We start from the raw sequence: 23,625 nt of genomic DNA, 5'->3' as shown, positions 1-23,625 counted from the left end.
GAAAAAGAAGTCGAAAATATAGAATAAAGATTTTTTTTTAATTTTTTTTTTAATTTTTCCATCGAGACAACGATCTACAGTGAGATCCGTTATAACGAGACGCGATAAAGTGCACGCGTATCGAGCGAAAATTCAAAGTCGATTTTCTCGAAAACAAAGCCTCAAACGAAAAATTTCTATTCTATATTTTCGACTTCTTTTTTCGCGAGAATCATCCCCTTTCCGCTTGTACCGCCAGTTACCAACCACCCTGTATATTAAAATATTTATATACATATTAATTAATTAAATCCAAGTATATTAAATTATGTATTATTTAGTAGTACTTTCAGATTACAAAAATCACAAAAATTTTATATATTATTATAAAAATGAAATGTGTAGAGTCATGTAAAGAAACACTTCACTGGAAAATAAGGGTATGTGCCAATACATCTTATAGCCACTTTACACATGAAATTAACTTTTTATTTATTTCATATAATTATTTACTTCTTGGTTTTATATTGTAGTTTCCTATTTTTATTTTAATCTCTAATTTAAAAGATTCTGATGTGTAAACAAACAACTCATATAACGGAATTTAAACTGTTGTGGAGTTACTAAAAGAAATAAAACGTTATAGTCAACGCAACGTTTATTTTTAGTAATTATTTGTTTAAAAAAACAAAATGATCAATTATTTCAATAAGATTAACAATTGATAATTTACGTATTTTATATCCAATGAATTATATTTATTTATTTTCCCTAAAATCGAAACGATGTAATGCACATGAAGAATTTATTCAATTACTTCTGTTTATATTTTCATGAAGAATCAGTTGTTACTTGTAATTAATTTCTCTAGTTTCCTAATATCCTTTCTTGATTTTAGTTGGTTGGCTGCGACTCAGTTTGAAGCAACTTATGCGAGACAGGCTTTCCCTTGCTTCGATGAACCAGCTTTCAAAGCAAAGTTTGTAATAAACATGGAAAGACCTAAGGATTATAAGGTGCTGAGTAATATGCCTAGAAATTCGCTAATTCCACTGACGTAAGTATGCACAGAAAAATATAAACATCATGATTGTTAAAAAAAAAATAGAAGCAATAATGTACTTTAAGAAAAGCAAATATTAAGTCAAAGTCATTTATATAGAATAATACCATTATAATTTATTAATACAAAAAGTTATAAAATTCTAATATTTTCGACAATGAAAAGTTATAAATTAGTTTCATTTTCATGCATCTACATTGTTGTACATTTCTGTAAATCTATACTCTCCTATATTTTTTATGTAAATATGCATATGCTACGTCGCTAACTATGAATTACATAGCACCAAACAGTGCAATCTCTTAATACGCATTATGTTTTTTTTTGTAATACTAACATAAAAACAGTTTTGGTAGTGTGAGATTGAATGAAAGTGTAGTGAATCTTAAAGCTATTTTCCTGTAAAATAACAGGAGATATGATGTAATAAAATATCACGTTCTCTTTTGTACGTTTTGATTAAACATTATACGTTAATATTATTAAGATCTACATTAAAAACTAACGTTGTCTTAACACAACATTTAATTTCCAATCTTTTTCAGTCAATTTACATTACCGAGTATTTCTTTAACAATGTAATTATAACAAGGAGTTCCAAGGATTTTTCCATATCTTTTTCATCGTTTTCTTTTTTCACTTACCGCTTACAATCATATGAAGTTTTGTAGAAATCGGTGCATTTATAATTGCACGTTATGATTTTTCTAAGTCATACAAATGTTGTTTATATACAACAGCTCATAGAAGTACATAAAATTTTATTAGCATTTATACGGCTATCCTAAATATATGGATGAAATTTAAACCAATCTAAAAATGTATATAGACGTTATGAGATATTTGCTGTAAATATATATTTAATAAAAAATTACAATCCATCATGAATAGCCTTAATATATGATAAGTATTATAATAATGAATAAGTGATAGTTTAGATATTTTTGTGGTTTTTGCGAAATACATATATACTTATACCAAATATTTTGTAATTTATAATAACAGATTCGTTTTAAACTTTCCCAATATAATTATGATAGTCGGGTTACATCACAATATTAATAAGAATGACCCATATAAAATGCATAAAAGGTGTTTACACGTGTCCTTTACTTGCGTGACCCACTGTATATCTCTGATTTGTAAATTAGCTCCTGTAAAGTATCTGCTATTCCAATACATTTTTTATATTTAGATGAAACAACCTGTATATTACTTCACGTTTCTAAATAATATTCGTTTAAGCAACACATTATTCTTGTATTTGGTCTTTGGGTTAATGGGTTAATAGATTTATATTTGTTATAACAGGAACATTTCACGAAAATGTAATATATACATTCTAACTTGTACTTTCAGTACATCAGATCGTGTTGTAGAAACTTTTAAAGAAACAGTCAGTATGTCAACATACCTGGTGGCATTTGTAGTCAGCGACTTTGATCCTATGGTAAATGCATATTTAAGCGTAAACATATGGGGTAGACCCAATATTGTTCAGAAAGACTATTTAGCGCAAATCGCAGCAAGGAGAATCCTTGATTACCTTCAGATGGAAACAAACCATGAATATACATTGCCAAAATTGGATTTAGTCGGAATTCCAGATTTCTCAATGGGTGCTATGGAAAATTGGGGCCTTGCTACGTTCAGGTAAATTGTATTGAGTTATTTTAAGAGAATCTATATCTAAATTAATCATTTATGAAGGGTTCATTTTGTTTAATTTCTAACTGATTCATAAATGAATATAAAGGAATTCATTCAATTCTTTGGTTTAGTGGGTATCAACTTGATCTTATTATCATTAGACTAGATACATTTATAGAAATGTGTAAATTACTTTCACAGAGAGTACGGACTCTTTTATGACAAGAAAGTAACATCAGCTAAACAGAGGGTCTATATAATTACTATAATTGCTCACGAGATCGCGCACATGATGTATGGAAATCTGGTCACCTGCGATTGGTGGGAACACTTATGGTTGAACGAGGGTTTCGCCGAATATATGCAATGGCGTCTTGCCGAAATGGTAAGCCTTTACTGAACATGTTAGATCCCTTTGACGGTAATAAACATTGGACATTCATACACGTTGCTATGAATGTTTCTGATCTGTTGAATATTATGTGGTTTGGGGGTGTGTTATTTTTTTATACAAAGTGAGTTATAAATGTTTCAGGGGATGAATCTATACATTAAAATAAATAAAAAACGACATATGTAGTTTTCGAGTTATAGATGACAATTCACTCCCTGACGTAGGGACATACATTTATACCGCATCCTGTATATAGCTAAACTGCCATTTTTCTTTGATAGTTATGCCAATATTCAACATATCAACGTGTTAAACTGTCTTGTTTTAGGTTATACTTGCATCTGTAGGACCACGACGGTAAAATTTTTTGTTAAAAATGTAGTCTTTCAGTTTATAATATGAAGCAACTATTTTTTTTAACTATTATATTATATTCTTTATTCATTTTATTGTACACGAAAGTATCTGTGCGTTTTTGGAAATCTTTGTCTCTACATCACTCACACTTCATGTCTCAGTTTGAGATTATCAAATCGAAACAAACGACAATATAACTTTAGCTGCTATTAGCGATTTAATTGCACTCTTTTTTCAATAGCCTTTATAATGGAACAAGCAACCAATATTTCTATACTAATTTCGGAGGCGATCTGTTCTACATTTTTTTTGGTACAATAAACCCGCAGATAAAATAAATAATTTAATTAAGATATATTTTGTAAACCAAAGATATGGCATGCTCTACTAAAAAATATAACAGTTACAAAATTCATTACAGTTCGAATCAGACTTTGGTTACAACGACTTATTTGTGGTTGATGAACTACAGCCAGCGATGGAAGAAGATGCCTTGCTGTCAACGCATCCCATGAATAATGCAGTTACTACACCTGACGAAATTGAAAAAATTTTTGACGCCATTACTTATGGAAAATGTAAGTAATTGTGAGATTTTTATAGTTTAGAACACGATGAATTGATATTTTTCAAATAACCCCAAGGAATTCTTAATCGATACATATTGACCAAGCTCATCTGTCTTTATTATTTTGTTTTAATTAACTAACGCCTGAATATGATAAAAATAGGTAAGTTGAATTACTTACTAATGAAGATAAGCATGACATAGAGTTTTACTTTGGTACGCAGTTTTGTATAGATCCCTCTAACAGTACTACGCAAAAGTCATGTAAACTGTACTTTTAAAATAAGCTTTTAAACAAGAAGAATTGAATAGCTCCGAAAAGAGCACAATTCGATGTCATTAGCTTTTTTGCACGCGAGTGAGGAAAGGACATATAAAGATGAATTATGATTCTTTAAGTAGATTTTTGCAGTTCACTTGTTTAAATCTCAAACATTTGAACAAATAATCCAAATCCGTGTTATATTAATTATAGTAAAATGTCTGTGAAAATAGTTTTATCTCAGTAGGATTAAAGTATTCTAAATTGCAACACCTAAAATTTAATTACTCATTGTCGTCACTGATACTTTCAAATTATACTGTTTACTTTTTTCATTGTTATATACTTGCAATTATATTAACTTCTGTTAGCTCCACCATCGTATATAAATTGAATTTAATTACTTCTAATAATTAATAATTAAATATGCAAATAATTAATACATTATCAACTAAAGATACAACATAAAAATTCTCATACTAAAATAAAATATAATTGTTTCTATATTTATGTACATTAGGATGAAAAATAATTTGTTAAATATTTATTGAGGTAGGATCTTTATTTATTAGTTTATTTAAAATGGATTAAACAGGTGTTGGTTAAACAAGAAATGATGGTTATTTAACGTAAATTAAATACAATAATGTGCTCTATAATTAAGACAACTAAATAGTTAATTTACAATCCTCGTCACCGTGGTTCCAACGCTCTCTCTCACGCGGACCACACTCTCTCGACAGCGCAATTCACACTCTTCGACTTCTCAACTCGCACTGACTGTTAATTTGTCCTTCTCCTTTAGCATCCCTTTGTCTTTTCTCATAATCCCACCACACACATATTCCGCAACCGTTCGTGGCCAGGATCATGTCACGTAAACTTGAGGCTTAGTTGATAAAAACAAGAAGGTTGAGCCGTAACACAACTATTAACTTTCTTTTTTATCAATGTTTATTATGAATTCAATAATCACAATTGAATATATGACATGTATAAAGCACAGTCCAACAACTTTATATAGAATCTAGTTACACTGACGCGTATGTATAAACTAAGTACGCGACTGGTCTAAGGGTAAAAACTCGGTAAAAGATGTTGACTATTCTAGAGATAGAGAATAAGTAAGGTTTAGTAACGATGTTGTACCGGAGGAAAGTTAGTTATGGGCGTGTTTAAAGACACGAGATGAGCTGATTCGTTAAGAACAATTTTGGCTAGGAAAGTGAGGGCGATAGACATTGCTTTCGATTGGATCATAAAAAGGTTGGTGGACTAGGAAGGGTCGTCCTCGAGAGAAAGTTGCTAACGGAAGATACCGAACGTGAGAAAAACCATGTTTCCCGTATCCTCCCGTGGTAAACAATAAATGTAAAGGACATTTGAAATAAAAGATGGTTGTTTGATCTAAAGGACCTTAGCTATGAAAATGCCAAGATTTATGGTGGGTCCCTAAGACTATTGAGGATCTCCAGTAAGGATGTGTAGACATCTGGCTGCTATCTTGCCCCTCGGTGTGTGGTCTGGTCTCTGATGTGGATTGAGATTTGGTTGATGTTACAGTCACGTAGGCCTTTTTTCCGCGTAACTATTCAATTGAAGGACCGACAATACATTGATGGGCCTGCCGGCACTTAGGCTTTCTCGCGACATTGTTTATAGTTCACCCGATATCTCTTAGGCCTTTCATCCACGATACTACATTTTTTTCTTTTTTTTTTTTATTTGACTAGACTATTTGCAATCAATTCTCATTGAGCATTATAAGTAAATTCTTTTGGCGTGGTACTGTAACTTGGATTATAATAGTTTATAGTATGTTTGATTCTAGTTGAATCTAATGCTTCAATCTAGAGGGTATTGTCTTTTTAGTCTCTGGATCTGATCCGTCGTATCAAGTAGTTGGGTAACTAATGGGTTTTGGTGGTTGTTAACTCTTATATTATATCTGTTTCTGAACCTGTATATTTCTTCTTTAACTGTGGGTATCTTAACGTCTCGATGTATTTGTAGATGTTTATGTGAAGAGGACATAGGTACGTGAGGATTAATGACGAGTTTACTCGTTTTTGTAACCGTCGAATATATTTATAACAATAAATTAATATACAGCCGTAAACGTACGTCGTGAGTACGAAGTATAAATCGCAAAATAAAATCGCGGAAAAAATACTCGTAAATGCTCGTCGCGTAACTTGATAGACGCCCGTAAGATACTCAGTGATACTCTTGACGCTGTTAGATACTCGATATGTACTTGCTCGCGATCGTGTCCATTTATTTATACTGGTCGGGGGAGAGTCAGAAAATTTAAATTCGTCTTCATTCGGCGGTTGCATGTAGCGGCGACATTGTTTTGCCCGGAGTTTATTTGTCGTTATGTTTCATGCGTCAAGGCTAAGTCAATGTCCTGAGGCGAAACAACAACACGAGTCGCTCTTGACTCGCGTCGTCCTTTGACTCCTGTGCCGCTACATTACCCCTCTACCAGTGATAACGTTTTTATTATATTTACTTGAGCGTCGCTGTTTTTTTTTTTTTAATTTTCATGATATATCCCGTGTCCGATAATTACAATGCCTAACCGAAGCCTGCCTGCAGCCAATCAGGAAAATGGACTCTTCGCCCTGACCGCGTAACGTTCCTATTGCTGGTGTTTCCTTCATTGTTTTGATTATTGATAATTGTGTCGCTTTCGTTGCGGGCGTTCGTCTGTTCTACCGGAATAAGCACGTCACGGGTTTCGACGGTTTTCGCTTCGAGGTCCTCTGGTACTACAAAGGCTGGCTTTAAGGGGGTATTCTAGTTTAGAGGCACGAATTTCGGGCGGTTTTTGAAGCTCTGTACAAACGAAACAAAAAATATTTTTTCTATCCTTCTTTTTAGCATTTGTTTATTGATATTTTAAGATTACGTAAAGAATTCAAAACTCAAAATTCATAAAGTTATAAGCTGGCAAAGTAAGTGGTGCTAAAAAATAATGGTATCCTGGCGTGTATAATTTCAACCCTTTTGGTCATCTGAAACAATAACGCCGAACGGATTCTTAATTAGTATAGATGCGGCTATAGCATGAATCTTAGAAAAGTCAAAACAATATTTTTTCACAAAATGGCGGCCGTTTGAAGGAAAGTTTCTTGTTTCGCATGTTTTCTTAACAATTCCGAATGTTTACAAAATAGCAAAATTAAAAATTTTGATTTGAGCGTGGTTCCGGCGATAGAGGAATGTATAAAGAATATTCATACCAAATTTCAAATAAATCAGTTCATTAGAACGTAAGATATCGTGCACGCCAACTCGAAAAAGTAGTTTCGAGAAAAACGCGTTTAAAGTTTTGAGACAAGTTTACTCGGACAACGTCTACCGTCTACTGTTCATTTGTTCTGGTCGGACCGGAGCAGATGCTGCGTCACAAAAATGGCTGTAACTCATAAATGATTGAAATTTTGAAAAATCCTTCTAAGGACATATTCTTGAATGTCTAAACTTTAGAAATATGAAAAAAAAATTTTTCGATTTTTTCAAATTTCTAGACTAGAATACCCCCTTAACCGGTCTACGTAAACCGTTACGCCGCGATTGTTCACTGTAATTGTATATGTTTTTGCGCCTCTTCGCGTTACTTTAAACGGCCCGTCGTAAGGCGGCTGTAGAGGGTCTCTAATCGCGCCATATCGTAAGAATACGTACGGCAAAGATTCCAACTCGCGGAAAATGAATATTTTCTTTTCGCCGTGTCGTGTAACAGGCTATGGCCTGACTTTCTCCATCCGTTCTTTTAGCAGGTTCACAAATTCAGAGTTGGCCCGCTGATTGATTGGTAAAAAGAACTCCGCCGGCAATCGTATGCCGGTGCCGTAGATCATTTCGGCTGCCGTTGCGTTTAGGGCCTCCTTTATCGCGCTTCTAATGCCTAATAGTACGATTGGTAGAATTTCGACCCAGTTGCTCGTGTCGTGGCACTTGATTGCTGCTTTAAGCTGTCTATGTAAGCGCTCTACCATCCCATTAGACGCGGGATGATAGACCGACGTGCGTAGATGGGTGACGCCAAGCAACCGGCATAACTCTTTGAACAGACGAGATTCGAATCGGCGTTCCTGGTTGGTTGTTATTTTTACGGGGCAATCTTTGTTTACAGACGGCCAGACAAAGCGTGTCGTCACCAGTTTTTGCGTGGCTCGTATCCCCGGATGGAAAAGTCCGTATAACGACTGAAATACGTTGCGTCGTAACGGTCTCGGTACGAACGGCCGCATGGTTCCGATCGAAATGTCGTAAAATATTTCCACGTCGGAAAATCGAATTTTCTCAAGCCGCAGCGCGCGAGAGTCGGAGTTGAGGATTTGGCATAGTTCATTGTCGCTTTCTTACGTTGCTGCTAACGTTCGGTGACCTACCGAGTTTTCGACTGTCTCGATACGGGTTCCGCAGGGAGGATTCGCTTTTGCGAGTCTATGGGGGCTGGCAAACCCACGGTCCCGCAGCCAGGGAGGACCATCGGGACAAGCGTCCCGCTTACATGAGTCCTCTATGTACACCGCAAGGAAGGTTGCTGTGGTGTAAGACTAAGTCTTCCCCACGGAGCCTTGGGTAGTAGCGCACCCACGATCCTGAAGCCAAGGGTGAGACCGTCGGGAGAGCCGCCGAGGTACATTTCCTCAACTCCCGCTTACGTGAGTCTCATCTGGGTCTGACTGCACGGTGTGCAGGTAAACCGTGCAGCAGAGACGTGGCGGTACATCCACACGCGCGGTCCCACCGTTGACAATGAACGGTACCACGGGCGGTCGAGTGTTAGCCCAGAGGGCGTAGCGAACCCTCGGCTCGACCAATAATGGGTATGGACTCGTGGTGGCAGTGGTTGTGGCCAAGTGCTGGCAAGAGGACCGAGTTAAGGGGGACAAAGTCCTCCGAATGGCCTTCGGCGGGTGAGCAGCGTCCCACCTGCTCCGGATACCGTCCCGGAAGACGGAAGGGCTTGGAAAGGACCCCGTTCGACCTGAGACGAGAGAGCCTCCTGCGGGCGATTATTTGAGGTAACCGGTACTGTGTACCGAGTGCGCTGGTTGGGCGTATCCCAACTCCGATGGCTTCTAGGGTTGCCCGGGTGCTGTATATGATATTAAATCTCAGGAAAGTACCCGACACCAAGAACCAGACTACATGTCCTGGGTCCGGCCCCGCAGGGAGGACTTGTTTATGTAAGTCAACGGGGGTTGGCAAACCCACGTTCCCGCAACCAGGGAGGACCGTCGGGACAAGCGTCCCGCTTACGTGAGTCCTCTATGTACACAACAGGGAAGGTCGTCGGAATGTAAGGTGTTTAAGTACGGTTACACTCTCTCTACGTGGCCTTGAGTAGTAGCGCAGTCAAGATCCCGATACTGTCGAGATAAGATTCCGGGTACTTTGTACCTTGAGGACCCCGCTTACGTGAGTCCCATCTGGAACTGCCGAGCACGGTTAGCATCTTAAGGTCGCGATGTGTTGTTTCTTTGGTAACATACCAAGGTGCATCTATTAAGGATCTTAGAGTTTTTGTTTGGAATCGTTGGAGAATTTCTATGTTGAAAATACTCGCTGTTCCCCATAGTTGGATCCCATAGGTCCAAATAAGTTTTAATATGGCTTTATATAGCATTATTTTACTCTGCATGTTTAAGTTGGAGCGTCTGTCAATGAGCCAGTAGAATTTTTTTAGTTTTGTGTTCAGTTCTTTAGATTTATCTACGATGTGCCGTTTCCATGTCATTCTTCTATCTACAATCATGCCCAGATATCTGACTGTATCTGGAACTGGACTGTTTGGAAGTGGAATATTATTTATGGTCACCTGTGGGCAGGATTGTTTTCGCAGCATGAAAGTTATATGACTGGATTTATTTTCATTTATTTTGAAACGCCATTTGTGGGACCACTTTTCCATAGAGTCAAAACCTCGCTGGAGAGTTGAGGAGGCAACTTTCGGGTCTGAGTAGGATGCTAATAAAGCTGTATCATCAACAAATGTCGCTGTGGTTATCTCTGTTAAATTTTGGTAAATCGGCAGTGTAGATGGTGAACAGCGAAGGTCCGAGGACACTGGCTTGGGGTATGCCAGCTTCTATTGGGGATGTTGCGGTTATAGCGTCTAAGTATTTAATCATGAACAGCTTATTGGTTAGATATGATTTTAAGATAGAGTAGTAGGTGTGTGGTAGTATTTTCTTTAGTTTGAACAAGAGTCCTTCAGAGCAATATTTGATTGAAGAGCTATATTTTTTCTTTTCTAAATCTTCGCTGATTTTATGAGTTAGACGATGAATTTGCTCAATCGTCGAATATTGCTTCCGAAAACCGAATTGATGATCTGGCATTGTTTTCAAATCCTCTAAGAGTGGAAGGAGTCGTTTCGTTAGCATTTTCTCGAATAGTTTCGACAAAGTGGATAGAAGACTAATTGGACGATAAGAGCTAGTTTCGTGTATTGGTTTCCCAGGTTTAGGAATAAGAGTAATTAATGATATTTTCCAAGACTTAGTATTCAAGGCGAAGAATTGCATTAAAAATGGAGGTAATGAGAGCAATCCCTTTTATGGGAAGCTCCTTAATAGCTTCGTTACTTATCTCATCATGTCCCGATGCTTTCCTGAGATTTAGATGACGGATTAATTCTATAACTTCCAGAGTTGAGAAAGGTTCATTAGGAGGAGACATCTGGTAGGGAGAGTGCAAGTATTCCATTATTTCGGCGGTAGTAGTGGAGGAAAACGGTTTGAAGACATTAGTTAGGTGACTTGCAAACAAGTTGGCTTTTTGTATAGGGCTACGCGCCCATCCACCTTGCGCACAGCAAATACGATACATTGATAACAATTCATTAATTTTGCTTTGTCCTGAAAATAAATATTTTATCGTTGAATCTCCTTCTGTAAATAAAAATGTATTCATTGCTTAATATAATATCTGCCGAACATTATCTGCAACCATTACTAATTATCTTTTATTACAATAAAATTCAATTATATTTACTTCAACCGTGTTCCTAAGAATTAACATTTTACTATTAAAAGTAAATATTTTTATAGCGGCTAGTGTCATACGAATGATACAAAAGTCACTGAAACCAGAAACCTTCAAAGAAGCTATGTACCTGTATTTGGACCGACATAAATACCGTACTGCAACTCCAAACGATCTTTGGAAAGCTTTCGATGATGCGATGATGAAAACAAACGATTTAAACCCCTGGTTGAATATGTCAAATTTCATGTCTGGTTGGACTAATACAAGAGGATATCCGGTTGTCTCTGCGAAGTCAGAAGAACATGCTATAATATTGTCTCAGGTATACATTAAGGTCCAGTACAATGGAACTTCATAATACAAACTCCATTTGCATAACGAAATTTTAGTAATGCCTGATTAACTGAACTTTAGTGAAGCTCCTATAAGTATACTATCTGAACTATTGCTGAGCGTCAATCCGCTTCTATGAACGAAAATGTAAACGGTAGGAGCACGCATTATGTTACACACTTCTATACTTCGCAGTCGATACAAGTTGGGTAATTATTTACAGAAGAGTACTGCCTGCCGATTTCGATGACCTTGAAATATGTTGTTAGGAACATGATTCTAAACAGGGTGAGGAAATTTAAGGCAGCCGAATTAAGACGAAAATCAAGAATAAAAAGATTGTGCTTTTAGCTTTGTTTTTTAGTTACTGATAATGTTTTTAAAAGTTACACTTCAGATATTGTGGCTGTCCCTAACTAATATCAAAAAAATTATACAAGGAAATGACAGCATCAGTCACGTAGGAGACACAAGAAATCACGAAATTGACATATCACCGGTGATCTTGCGTTATAGTTCGAACGTTTCACAAGTAAGGTAAAAAATTTGGACTTTAGATATGATAGTAAAATTTTATTGTACGAATCCAACAGAGTAACGATTCAGAGTGTTATAACAAAAAGGTGTTGGGTGCTGATTTGCGAAGGTTCTTATACTAAGGTTTGGTCTCTCTAGGGGGGGGGGGGGGTTATCGTCGGGTGTCTATCAGATGCGGCTATTCTGTTACTATCTGGTTATTGTTTCGATGGCTGTGGCATGCAGGATGTTTTGCCTACCCTGTTACTGTTCCTGAGCGTGTGACATCAACGTAGAATATCGTAAATTTTTTTTCTGTAAGAACTCTTCACTACTACCTTGTTACGTAACATGTTTTAGCGATTTTAGAAATTTGATAAGAGAGTAAAATAGTCGTAGAAGGATAGAATCTTTCCGAGAGCCAAAGAGAAACGTTATGACAATTGTATAAACATAAAGTTAGAGTTAATTCTAGATTTAGTATAAGTTTAAGTTATTCTGCTGTACATTTTTTTAGTCCTTTCCATTTTTAGGTCCTTGAACTCTTTTATTTCATTTATTTTTGTATTCTTTATTATCGTTTTAATCTTTTTTATTTAATTTCAACGCAAGTGATTTGAGCGTGTAGTGTGTCACGTAAAATAAAAAAAAGGAAATCTCCGATGAAAAGAAAAATAAAATATAGAAAAATAAGAAGAGAATTTATTTTTGAACACTTGGTTTATACTAATTACGATTTGCTTCTGAACTCCAGCCGTGACTTTCCAAGACTGAAGCTCTTACAATTTGACTTTCGATCGGATCTGTTTCTTTTCTCTTTGTCACTCCTCAATATCCCCACTATCCACGCGTTTGTTAGGCGTCTACGACCGTTGCCACGCATGCCTTCTTCTATAACATTCGGCGGAAGGACTGTTGGAATACCCATGGCTCATTAGGCACTTCGGCGATATACATTGTCGCCGAGTGCCGCCACATCTTTATCTCCATCATCAGTCCATCGGATTTTAACTACATTGAACATTTACTGTAATATAAAATGCCTAGAATGCCATTTTCGTTACGACTTTTCTGTGAACAGTCTCGACACTTAAAATGCTACTCTAAACTGACACTTAAATGCCATTTTTCAATGACACTCGAGGACCGGATGATGTATGAATTCAAAAACAATTTACTTTCCTACGATTTGTACGAGATATGCTACTGCCCATTTATCGTTCGATTTAAGGGTATCTGCGCACCCCATTGATCAGGTTGACCTACTTTCATTCGCGTAAGAAAATTTGCTAGCGCACAGGGATATTTCGATTGATTTTTAATTGCCAGTAACTAAAAGCCGGATACGCAATTTTTGTATTCTTGATTTTTATTTTAGCTTCAAGAATCAGCCCTTAAAATTTTTACACCTGTAGCCGAACATCCTGTATATTATAAGGAAAGTTGTTTAGAATTATCCCCGTATCTCAAGGACATCAAAATCGGCGGGGAGTATTCACCTGTAAATAATTATTGAAGTTTGCAACATTATTATGTATTTAAGACATTTATGTAAGTGTTTCTTGGAATCTTCTTATATAAACATGAACTCCTATTCTAATAATGGCAGAGAAACATAGGCGGGCTTTTGTTATATGAACAACCTGATTATATGAATCAATTTGTCCCTCAGCAAGTTATACAAACGGAGTTGTACTTTATCAGAAAACTTTTCATAAATATCAAGGCATTTCAAATCTTAAGTAAATTTCCGCTACTGGTACTTCTTATTCGTTAACATCTTTTTCTGCTCCTCTTCTTTTTCTACTCTCGCAATTATCATCTCCTTCTCTTTTTCTATCGCTTTCGCCCGCTCTAATTTACAAGCTACCTTTAGATCCTTATCTACAAATTTCCCTATTTCTTCTTTTATTTCTTTGTTATCTCTTTCATCTATATTTATTTTTTTTATTATGTTGCTCTCTCTTTCCCTACTGTTTTGTATTTCTATCACTCTCCCCATATCTTTTATTTTTACTTATTCTGCTCTATTTCTTGCTTCTCCCTGTATTCTTTTTCCTATATTTTTTATTATCTTAGAATCTACATCTTCCTTTTCTTCTTCTAATATTCTTAGCATTATTTCTACTGCCTTTTCCAAGGAACCAATTCTTCCATGTAATTGTCCTTTTCCCAGGTATCTTCTCTTTATTTCAGTTACCTTTCTATTTCCTCTCTCTACTTTCTCTCCATTTCTCTCATCTTTCTCATCTCTTTTCTCATTTCCACTAATACTAACGTGACCTCTTTTTCTTTTGTTCCTTCACCCCTCTCACATTCCTTTCCTTTTGCTCCCACACTTTTTTCTCCTTGATCTCCTAATATATCCTTTCCTCTCTGCCTTCACCCCGTCTATCTTCGTTAAATATTCCTCAATTCCCCTCTTTTCTACCGTTATTTTCTGTTCTATTCTGACCAGATTTTTCTCTTTACCGTTCCCTCCTTATCAACCTCCTGTTCTCTTCCTACGGCCATCTGATCCCTTTTTACCAACCTTGTGTCCCTTGTCTTCCTGCCATTTCTCTATATTTTCACCTTTTTTCACACCTAACCTTCCTCCTAAACTTTTTCCTTTTCTGCCATTTCTATCTCTTATTTCTATCTCTTTAACTCTATTCTCACTTTCACGTCCTTTACTTTTAATTTATTTAATAATACCTTAAATACACTTCATATGTTCGCACTTGAATTGACGCTCACTTCCCACTTTGAGGTGATAATAGAATATAACACTATAATTTCATTAATTGTTTGTATAATACAATTAATCCTTGTCTTATCTACGTTTGTCGCACATTCCGATCAGTATAAAGTAAAGTTATTTAAGACATACTAACACTAAGTAACTTGCCTTGTAATTGAACAAATTCAGTCATGAATAATTTTTGAGCGATTTATATTTGAAAACAAACTATATATTATTATTAGTACTGCTACATTTATAGGATCATTATCAGAAATATTAGAAATTAGAATTTCCAGTGATTTCTACTCTATATGATAAATTTATTAATAGATGGATTTATTTACAGTGGATTAAACAGGCAACAATGGTTATTTGACGCGAACTTAATGCAGTAATGTGATATAACCAAGACATCTAAATTGATAATTCACAACTCATACCTTTCTCTCGACTCAAAACTAACTCCTCGCAACTAGACTCTCCATTAACGACTGACGATTAATCGTCTTTCTCTCTTAAGCATTCCTTTATCATCCCCCCGTCTTCTCATATCCCCACCAAGTACGTATTCCATAACCATCCGCGATCATGGTCACGTACGCCTTCTTCCGCGTAACTATTTGACTGAAGGACTGAGGACATATTGATGGGCCGCTTAATATATTGAAGTTTCCCGACCCTTTCGGCCTGTCGGCACTTACGCTTTCTCGCAACACTGTTTATATTTTGTCGGGTATTTCTTAGACAATCTTTCCACGATACTACATATCGTTATTAGTATAGTATTGTATTGTATATTGTTATACATATTATTATTATTAGGGCCGTGATAAGTAGCCAAGTTTTCTACGAGGTTATAACTTCTAGGTACTCATCAAAAAGTAAGAAGTTTGTTCAAATACTGTTAATATTCTTAATTGTAATTAACATAATTCAGTAACACGTGAAAATTACCTAATTTTTGGAAATTATTTTGTTGTTAATATCTCTTCGCTGACTCAAATGATCCTATCATAAAGTTATTTGAATCATTTTTTCATTTTTGATATTTTCTTGCTGAGCATAAAGTATATGATATATAGACAGTTTGAGGTTAAATAGTTTCGCTGGAATATTTTCTTACAGATTTTGTTGAAAAATTATGCCATAATCTGCTTCACTTTTGCACGTGAAATTATTTCATTCCATACCTATTAGCTATTTGAAATCAATAAAATAATTATACTTATGATATTCCAATTAAATTATATTCTGTTAGAATTATGAAAATATTCGCATACTTTTGAGCGATAATGCCACTTATAGTAATTCACGATGTGATAAATATTTTTTGTTAAAAATAATTGGCGTACATCGCACAAAAATAAAAGACACTGGAGTATCTTATTTGCTTTCCTGGAGAAAGACAAACGTGGACAAAGGTCGTTTTTGTTATGATCTTTTTCATATTCTACATATGAATTCTGGGTAACTAGTAGATACCAAAGATCAAACACCTTTTGGAAATAATTTTTGCAGAAAAATTTCTTTACGCCAGAAATTTTCGAGGAATTCTGGATACCCATTACGATGACAACCGCTTCTAAACTGAATTTTTCGGTTACTACGGCCGATATTTGGTTACAAGGATTTCCAATAACCATTCCATACAATTCTCAGGAAGAATGGTTTATTTTGAATATTCAGCAGAGTGGTTACTATCGAGTGAATTATGATACTAAATCATGGAATCGTCTGATCAATGCCTTAAAGAGCGCTAATCATACACTGATACATGTGACCAATCGAGCTCAAATTATCGATGATCTCTTGAATCTGGCACGAGCTGATTGGATCACCTATGGCCTCGCGTTGAATGGGACAACCTACCTGCTAAAAGAACAAGATTACATACCTTGGAAGGCATTTTTCAGTGGAATGAATTTCCTTCTGCAACGATATCAAGGAAATCATGGAGAAAGTATGCTGAAAGAGTACATTAGGCTATTGGCAGCTGACAGATTTGAAAAGCTCGACTTCGAAGACAATAATGAAGAAGAATTCCGCATGGATCAATTGAACAAAGATTTGATCCTATCCTGGATGTGCAAACTGAATCATACAGAGTGTGTGGATAAGTCTATCCACCTGTTCGCCAAGTGGCGCGGAAATGATACATATACGTAAGATTTATTCTTATTGACAGATTATTTTTATTTTTATCATATAGGGAGAGACAACAATATTCGTACAACCGAAATGTAGAAATAAAAGAAGAAATATTATTTTATTACTATATATATAATAAATAAATAAATAAATAAGTATATTTTTTATAATAAATGTAATAAATATAAATAAAAATATATATATATTTATTATACAAACATTATATAAATATATATATATTTATTTATTTATGCTCATATTTTTAAAAATCTGATCGCGAGGTGATAAATTCTTTTTTTATCATTAGATGAAAAAGTTATCTATTATCTAACGTTTGAGAATCCTGAGGTTTCCACGGCTTGGATTGTTACTATTCATACCATTACAGTTAGCAGTGATACATTTGACACTGCTTTCTCTAACACTGTTTAAAGCTTCCGGAAAAAAGCCATGTTCAGAAAGAAAAGATGGTAGCTTGAAATAGTGTTAGAGGTAGGAATGTTAAACGTATTCAGTGCTAAGAGTAACAATGTGGATAATATATGATATTTATTATTATGCGACGAAACTAATTATTAATTTGTAAAACATAATGTTTGCATTATAGTTATTTTGTTTCTCTCCTTTATTTTTCTTGTTTTCGGCGAATACACAACTACCTGCAATCTAGTACACATAGATAATACCAAGTTCTTAACGAAATCTTATATTTTCTCATTCTGTTTTCAAAATTTTGTTCTTTTTATTTCTACATCTTAAATATATGAATTAATAATGTTTTTGTCTTTCAATGTATTCAATTAATAGGCTAATACGATATCTGAATGACGACTGAATGATGACATCTGAATGATATCATTATATTAAAGACCGCCTTAGTCGATAAATAATTAGACACTGTGTCCCACGATTCAGCAGCCAAGCTTTGTACATGTATAAATGAATATAATCAAATAAAAGTATTTATCTAAGCGTAGGCCATGTAATGCTTTATTGGAAAATTATAATAGAAATGCAAAATAGGATCATGTATTGATCACACGCGTTCAAATCAAAAGCCTATACTTCTAATTAAAAAGACAATTTACTTTTAAATTTTTATACAAATAATTAAATTCTAGAATAAATAATTCAATTGGACATTCTAATAGATTTAATAAAGTTTGATAAAAAATTGCAACAAATAGATTTTAATATTTCAATAACATTATAAAATTACATTAAAAATATATATATATATATATATATATATATATATTATAGGAAATTAAAGCAATGTATTAACAATGTATAATACTGAAGAGAAGCTTTATTAAATATAGACTCTACAATTATTTATTACTTTTATAAGAAATATTTTAAAAGTCGTAAAATTCTGCAGTTATTTCTGCTATTTTTTAATGTTTATTTGAATCCCTTTCTAGAAAATTTCTAGACATTTCACAGAGTACATTGTTTGATAAGTATTGTTTTATATATGCGATTATACAATACTTCGTGTTGATGAAATTCGTTTATCAACCTCTGGACGTGCTAAAATGATATAAAATATCATCACGATAAATCTAGATTGTGAAATAAGCTAGGTTATAGATTATAAAGTATACATTATAATATGCATATATTATAAAATAAATTAATATATAGAAACTATTTAATTACATCGGTAGAAAAATAGGGAAACCTATTTCATTCGGGATATAACTTTCAGAATTTCACCAAATGCCAGGACAGCTGTTTATTGTACTGCCATAAGAAGTGGATCTCTAGCAGAGTGGGAATTCCTATGGGATCAATATTTGAAGACAGACTTTGCTTCGGAGAAGAAAGTCATATTAGAGGCACTAGGCTGCTCCATGGACAAAGAAGTATTGAACTCGTAAGTTTAAAGAATATTATATAAACAATTATTACACAAGAAAACTACATAACGCTTAATTCAGCAAAGATCATAATACATATACATATAATTCAATAGGAGAGTAGCTACAAGCCTCTCATATCAAAATTATAAAATAATTTATCTGACGATTCTTAAACAAATCGTAAGTTAACGAAAGGAATGATATAACTTATGCTATCTGAATATATTAGAAAATGTGACAAGTCTATTTGCCTTTCGATATTATTTGCATTTGGAAGAGTATTGTAAACATATTGTCTATGTTAGTGGCAGTATACAAACATATAACAACTAGTATGCACAAATATTGCTCATACAGCAACTCATAAAAGTTTAAATATTATGGAAAATTTTTATGAATATATTATCCATATTATTCGAAGCATTCTGAGATTTCATTACTACTGTGAACATGATTGCTGTCATGATCGTATTGATGGAATTTGGAACGAATTTGCAATTGTATATAATATGTTAAATTTGTTATGATAGATATCATTATATGTAACGTGATTATTAATATTTATTACCTACAAAAAGCTGAAAGTATTTTTTGTAGCTGACACCAGAATTGTAGGATATCTTAACGAAATTATATTCTAAATCGCACATTTTCAAATTTCCACACTTTATCACACTATCAAAGGGTTAAGATGGTGTAAAATGTTAGATATAACATACAATTTCAAAATGTCTTATATAACATACAAATATGAAATAAATAGCTAAATTCCAGTTGAGTTTTGAGGCTATTTCTTTACGTCATCATACACGTGAATGTTAATAGTGATACATGAGGTAAGGAACTATTAGCTTTTTTTATTTATGCTGTATTTATAAAATGATTAAGTCAAGGTTGTTCATCTACGTCATCGAACACAAGGCTGTACCAGGGCTCAAATGAAAAGTTTAGACACAATTCTGAACTGGTACAACAAGCCAGATTTCAGTATATGATCTGAGTGTATATGATTATACGATTATATGATTTGAGTATAAAAGGTTTATAATTTTTGGTAGTATAGTAACAAAGTACTTGATCTAATTTTTATTATTCATCAAATAATTTATGATTTACAATTTGTACTCAAAATATAAATATGTATATAATTTATGAATATACGAATTGTAAAACAACTAGATTTGTGCTATTTAGTAAATCATTTAATAAACGCTTTTGTGTGATTAAAAATTCATGTTATATACATATTTTACAAAATTAATAATTAAAGTTAATATAATTTGTTCATTGTTCGAATTAATGAGTCACTGTTGACATTAAGAACATTATATTATTATATATTATATAGAATAATTTATTATTATCTTAACATTAAGAATATTATACCTATTAATGATAATGATATTTAGATTGTTCTGCAATCTTCCGAACTGTTTCGAACTCACATCGGCTATCAATAAGTAAAAATTTTTAAAACATTAGAAATTTTTATTACAATTAACAATCTTTTTATTTTGCTCCAGGTATATTGAACATGCATTGACATATAACTATACCTCTAATATTCGAAAGCAAGATGTTAGCACCGTACTTGCTTCTGTCTACAATTCTGGAAAATTTGGAGTGGATGTGATGTTAGACTACCTAGTTAATAATTATGAAAAAATATATAATTTGTAAGTTGATAAATAATTACACGAAACAATACGCATTTAATTAATGTAGAAAAAGAGAATATTATATACTTGTTTTATTTTCAGTTACGAGGACTGGGATGGTGTAGAAGAATTAATTTCTAAACTGGCATCTCATATTTCAGTGAAAGATCAAATTACAAAGGTATATTGATTAACATATATATAACATAACAGGTATATTGATTATTATGAACATACAGCAGACGTTTATGCATGTAAAAGTGCAAAAATTCCTAGAATGCACATGAAGCTATTCTTTGATTCCATAAATAATGTCATTTTTATTTTTACACTTTGAATTTCTACGATATACTGCAATGGTGACTATTGAAACTTTAACAGTTAGGAAGATTGCAAATAATATTAACATTGAAATGATGAATATTAATGAATCCTAAAGAATTTTTTATCATGACTTGATTTATCATAATGAATTGTGTACATCGAAAACATTAGATAAAAATGTAAGACATGTAGTATAATTGGAAATTATTGTTATTCACTCTATTCTTCTAATTTATTGGTAGTACCGATAAATTTTCGTTTATTTCGATCACTACAAGATGCTATAGAATAGCGAATCTTAAAGTGATAACTGATATTTAGCATGAAAATGTTAACTTCTTTTTAAAGCAGAAATTAAAAAATTATAAGGAAGATAAAACATACTTTCAGAAAAATATACATAAATACTATATATGTCGGGTTCACATTATGATTAGGGTTAGGGGCGTGAAACGAATCTTCGTTGGGATTACACGTTGTCGTTATGCAATAGAGAAGACACTGACTAGTGCAAATACGATTATCATAGAACCGGACAAGTAACCGTGGTAATTAAATACTCGAGAAACTAATGACAATGATCCTAGCTTCAATAACGAATCCGCGGTCGACGGGATGATAGATGAACGTGCTCACAAACTCTAAGTCGAACGCGTAATATCCACTGGTCGTAAGGGGTTACTCCTTTCTTCGATGAGATCGCGAGAGAGAATGACTTTCCCGTCCAGATGATGCCACAGAGGAAAACTATAATGGAGTGTGTCTAAGGACACGAGATCATCGGATTCGTCGACAAAAGCCTTCATTCAGAAAGTAAGGGAAATTGGCGTTGCTGCTAATTGGTCAATCTCCATATCGGTGGTTAGAAAAAGATGCTAGCCGCCCTCGAGGGAAAGTTGCTAGTGGGAGACGTCGTTCGTTGAAAAATAGGTCTCCTCTATCTTCTCGTAGTCGGGACAAAGACTGTTTTTTGAAGGACTTAGCTAAATCTTAAGATTTATAACGGGCCCTCAGGCTAGCTGAACATGTACGGCGGAGATGCATCGACATCTGGCAATCATCTTACTCGAAGAATAGGGTCTGCGTGTGGCGAGCCACGGGACAGAAACCGTTGGAATGTTTATTGTCGCGTGCCACCACAAATATTTCTTTTAAGGAGAGCTATAGAATTACTCCATACCTTTGTTGGACAAAGCGTTCATCCCGTGACCGCGGCTACGTTCGGCAACTGGCTGTCGCCTCGAGCCCAAGCTCATTATCACATATCTCGAACAAATACAATCGGATCAAAAGACGACAATTGTTTAATTACGCCTATGATAGAATCTAGATTACGCTGTTAAGGGATTTACCTGAAGTTCCAAAGGGAAGGCTCCGGTGTCCTTTCATCTCCGACATATATTTATGCAAAATTTGTACATATAGCTATAAAACTAAAGGAATAATGCTTGTAAGGATTGAAATACGCGACTAAATGCAAATTTTCCAAATCTTGGCTTACAACATTATAATTTTCAACTCACGACATAGTAATAAAATTGGATCAAAGAAGAAACAGTATATATTAATGTCTTTATTTATTCATTTTTATTTGATTTATTAACAAAATTTCAACAATATATGAATATAATTATTGTTTTAACAAATATTGCAGCTGAACGAGTTAAGTATCAAAGTGGGCAACATCACAAACATAGTAGTAAGCATCAAAGCTGCGAATACATCTGCTTCGAGCAACCTACAATGGTATCGAAATCATTCCAGTGTGATTAATGATTGGTTGAGCGAAATAATTCCTGTTATGCGAGATGCAAATCCAGCTCCTACAGTTGTTGCGAATAACTTAAGTATAATTTCTATGACAGTATTTTCGTTAATCGCTTACATAATGAGTCAATAGATATTACATACATACGTGTATATTAATAAAGGTATATATCATACGTTCTTCGAATGCACATTAATATATATGTATATTAAACAATTTGTAAACTATGTTTTAAATATATTGTGAAATTTAAACAATTAGTATTAACGGTACTATTTTAAAATAAAGTTATGTACATTATTTTATAAATATAACAATGATTTTTTATTTTCACCTGAATTCTAATTTTTACTCTTCATATTGCAGAACGCAGGATAAAGTAAATAACCACAGTTTAAACAAACAAAGACGATTATGAACTATATTAACGTATAACTCGAACAGGAACATAAGATATAACTTTTAAACAAATACGTGGTGAAATTTTCTCGACCGTACGTAGCACGTAGCTGCGTCTTAGATAGCATTAATTACCGATAGTTGAATCGAATTAACATTTTTTCAGGAACAAATTGATAGTAGAAATGTTTTTGCAGAATCTGATTCCGAGCGATATTTAGAACAAAATAAGCAACTTTGGAAAAATTTTCCACCGGTACTTCTTAAACAAATATCGGTTAAACGTAAAAAACATGACTTTTTTTGCACTTCGCTGTATACGTTAGAAATTGTTTGTCGTGAATAAAAGAGTTTCAGAGACAGTTGTATCTAATAAAATTATCTTTAAAATAAGTCCTATTATATTACGATAAGCCTATTTTTAGGCCGCAAATTCATAAAAAGTGCGAAGAAGATCGTTTTCTTAAATCGCTTATAACTTTAATTAAAATAGTCGTAGAATATCGAGACTCTGTGATATACAGGGTGGTTGGTAACTGGTGGTACAAGCGGAAAGGGGGTGATTTTACGCGAAAAAAGAAGTCGAAAAATATAGAATAGAAATT

General features: G+C 34.0%; 1 protein-coding gene across 2 annotated transcripts in view; it reads left to right on the top strand.

The window, feature by feature from the left end:
* The window catches only part of LOC117212822 (putative aminopeptidase-2), a 74,989-nt gene extending 52,189 nt beyond the window's left edge, over positions 1 to 22,800 (top strand). For both annotated transcript variants that reach the window (XM_033457881.1, XM_033457880.1), the window contains exons 23-32: positions 878 to 1,036; positions 2,402 to 2,695; positions 2,894 to 3,077; positions 3,865 to 4,021; positions 11,347 to 11,606; positions 16,377 to 17,020; positions 18,718 to 18,885; positions 20,395 to 20,547; positions 20,632 to 20,710; positions 22,508 to 22,800. In XM_033457881.1, coding sequence (XP_033313772.1) covers positions 878 to 1,036; positions 2,402 to 2,695; positions 2,894 to 3,077; positions 3,865 to 4,021; positions 11,347 to 11,606; positions 16,377 to 17,020; positions 18,718 to 18,885; positions 20,395 to 20,547; positions 20,632 to 20,710; positions 22,508 to 22,753 — 2,344 coding nt within the window. In that variant the 3' untranslated portion in view covers positions 22,754 to 22,800. The remainder of the gene's footprint in view (positions 1 to 877; positions 1,037 to 2,401; positions 2,696 to 2,893; positions 3,078 to 3,864; positions 4,022 to 11,346; positions 11,607 to 16,376; positions 17,021 to 18,717; positions 18,886 to 20,394; positions 20,548 to 20,631; positions 20,711 to 22,507) is intronic.
* Positions 22,801 to 23,625: the final 825 nt, after the last annotated feature.

The sequence above is a fragment of the Bombus bifarius genome, unplaced genomic scaffold (assembly GCF_011952205.1).
Source record: "Bombus bifarius isolate JDL3187 unplaced genomic scaffold, Bbif_JDL3187 scf7180000008381, whole genome shotgun sequence".
Taxonomy (NCBI): Eukaryota; Metazoa; Arthropoda; class Insecta; order Hymenoptera; family Apidae; genus Bombus; species Bombus bifarius.
Note: the sequence above shows the minus strand (reverse complement) of the source record. Positions and strands in the feature narration are given on the sequence as shown.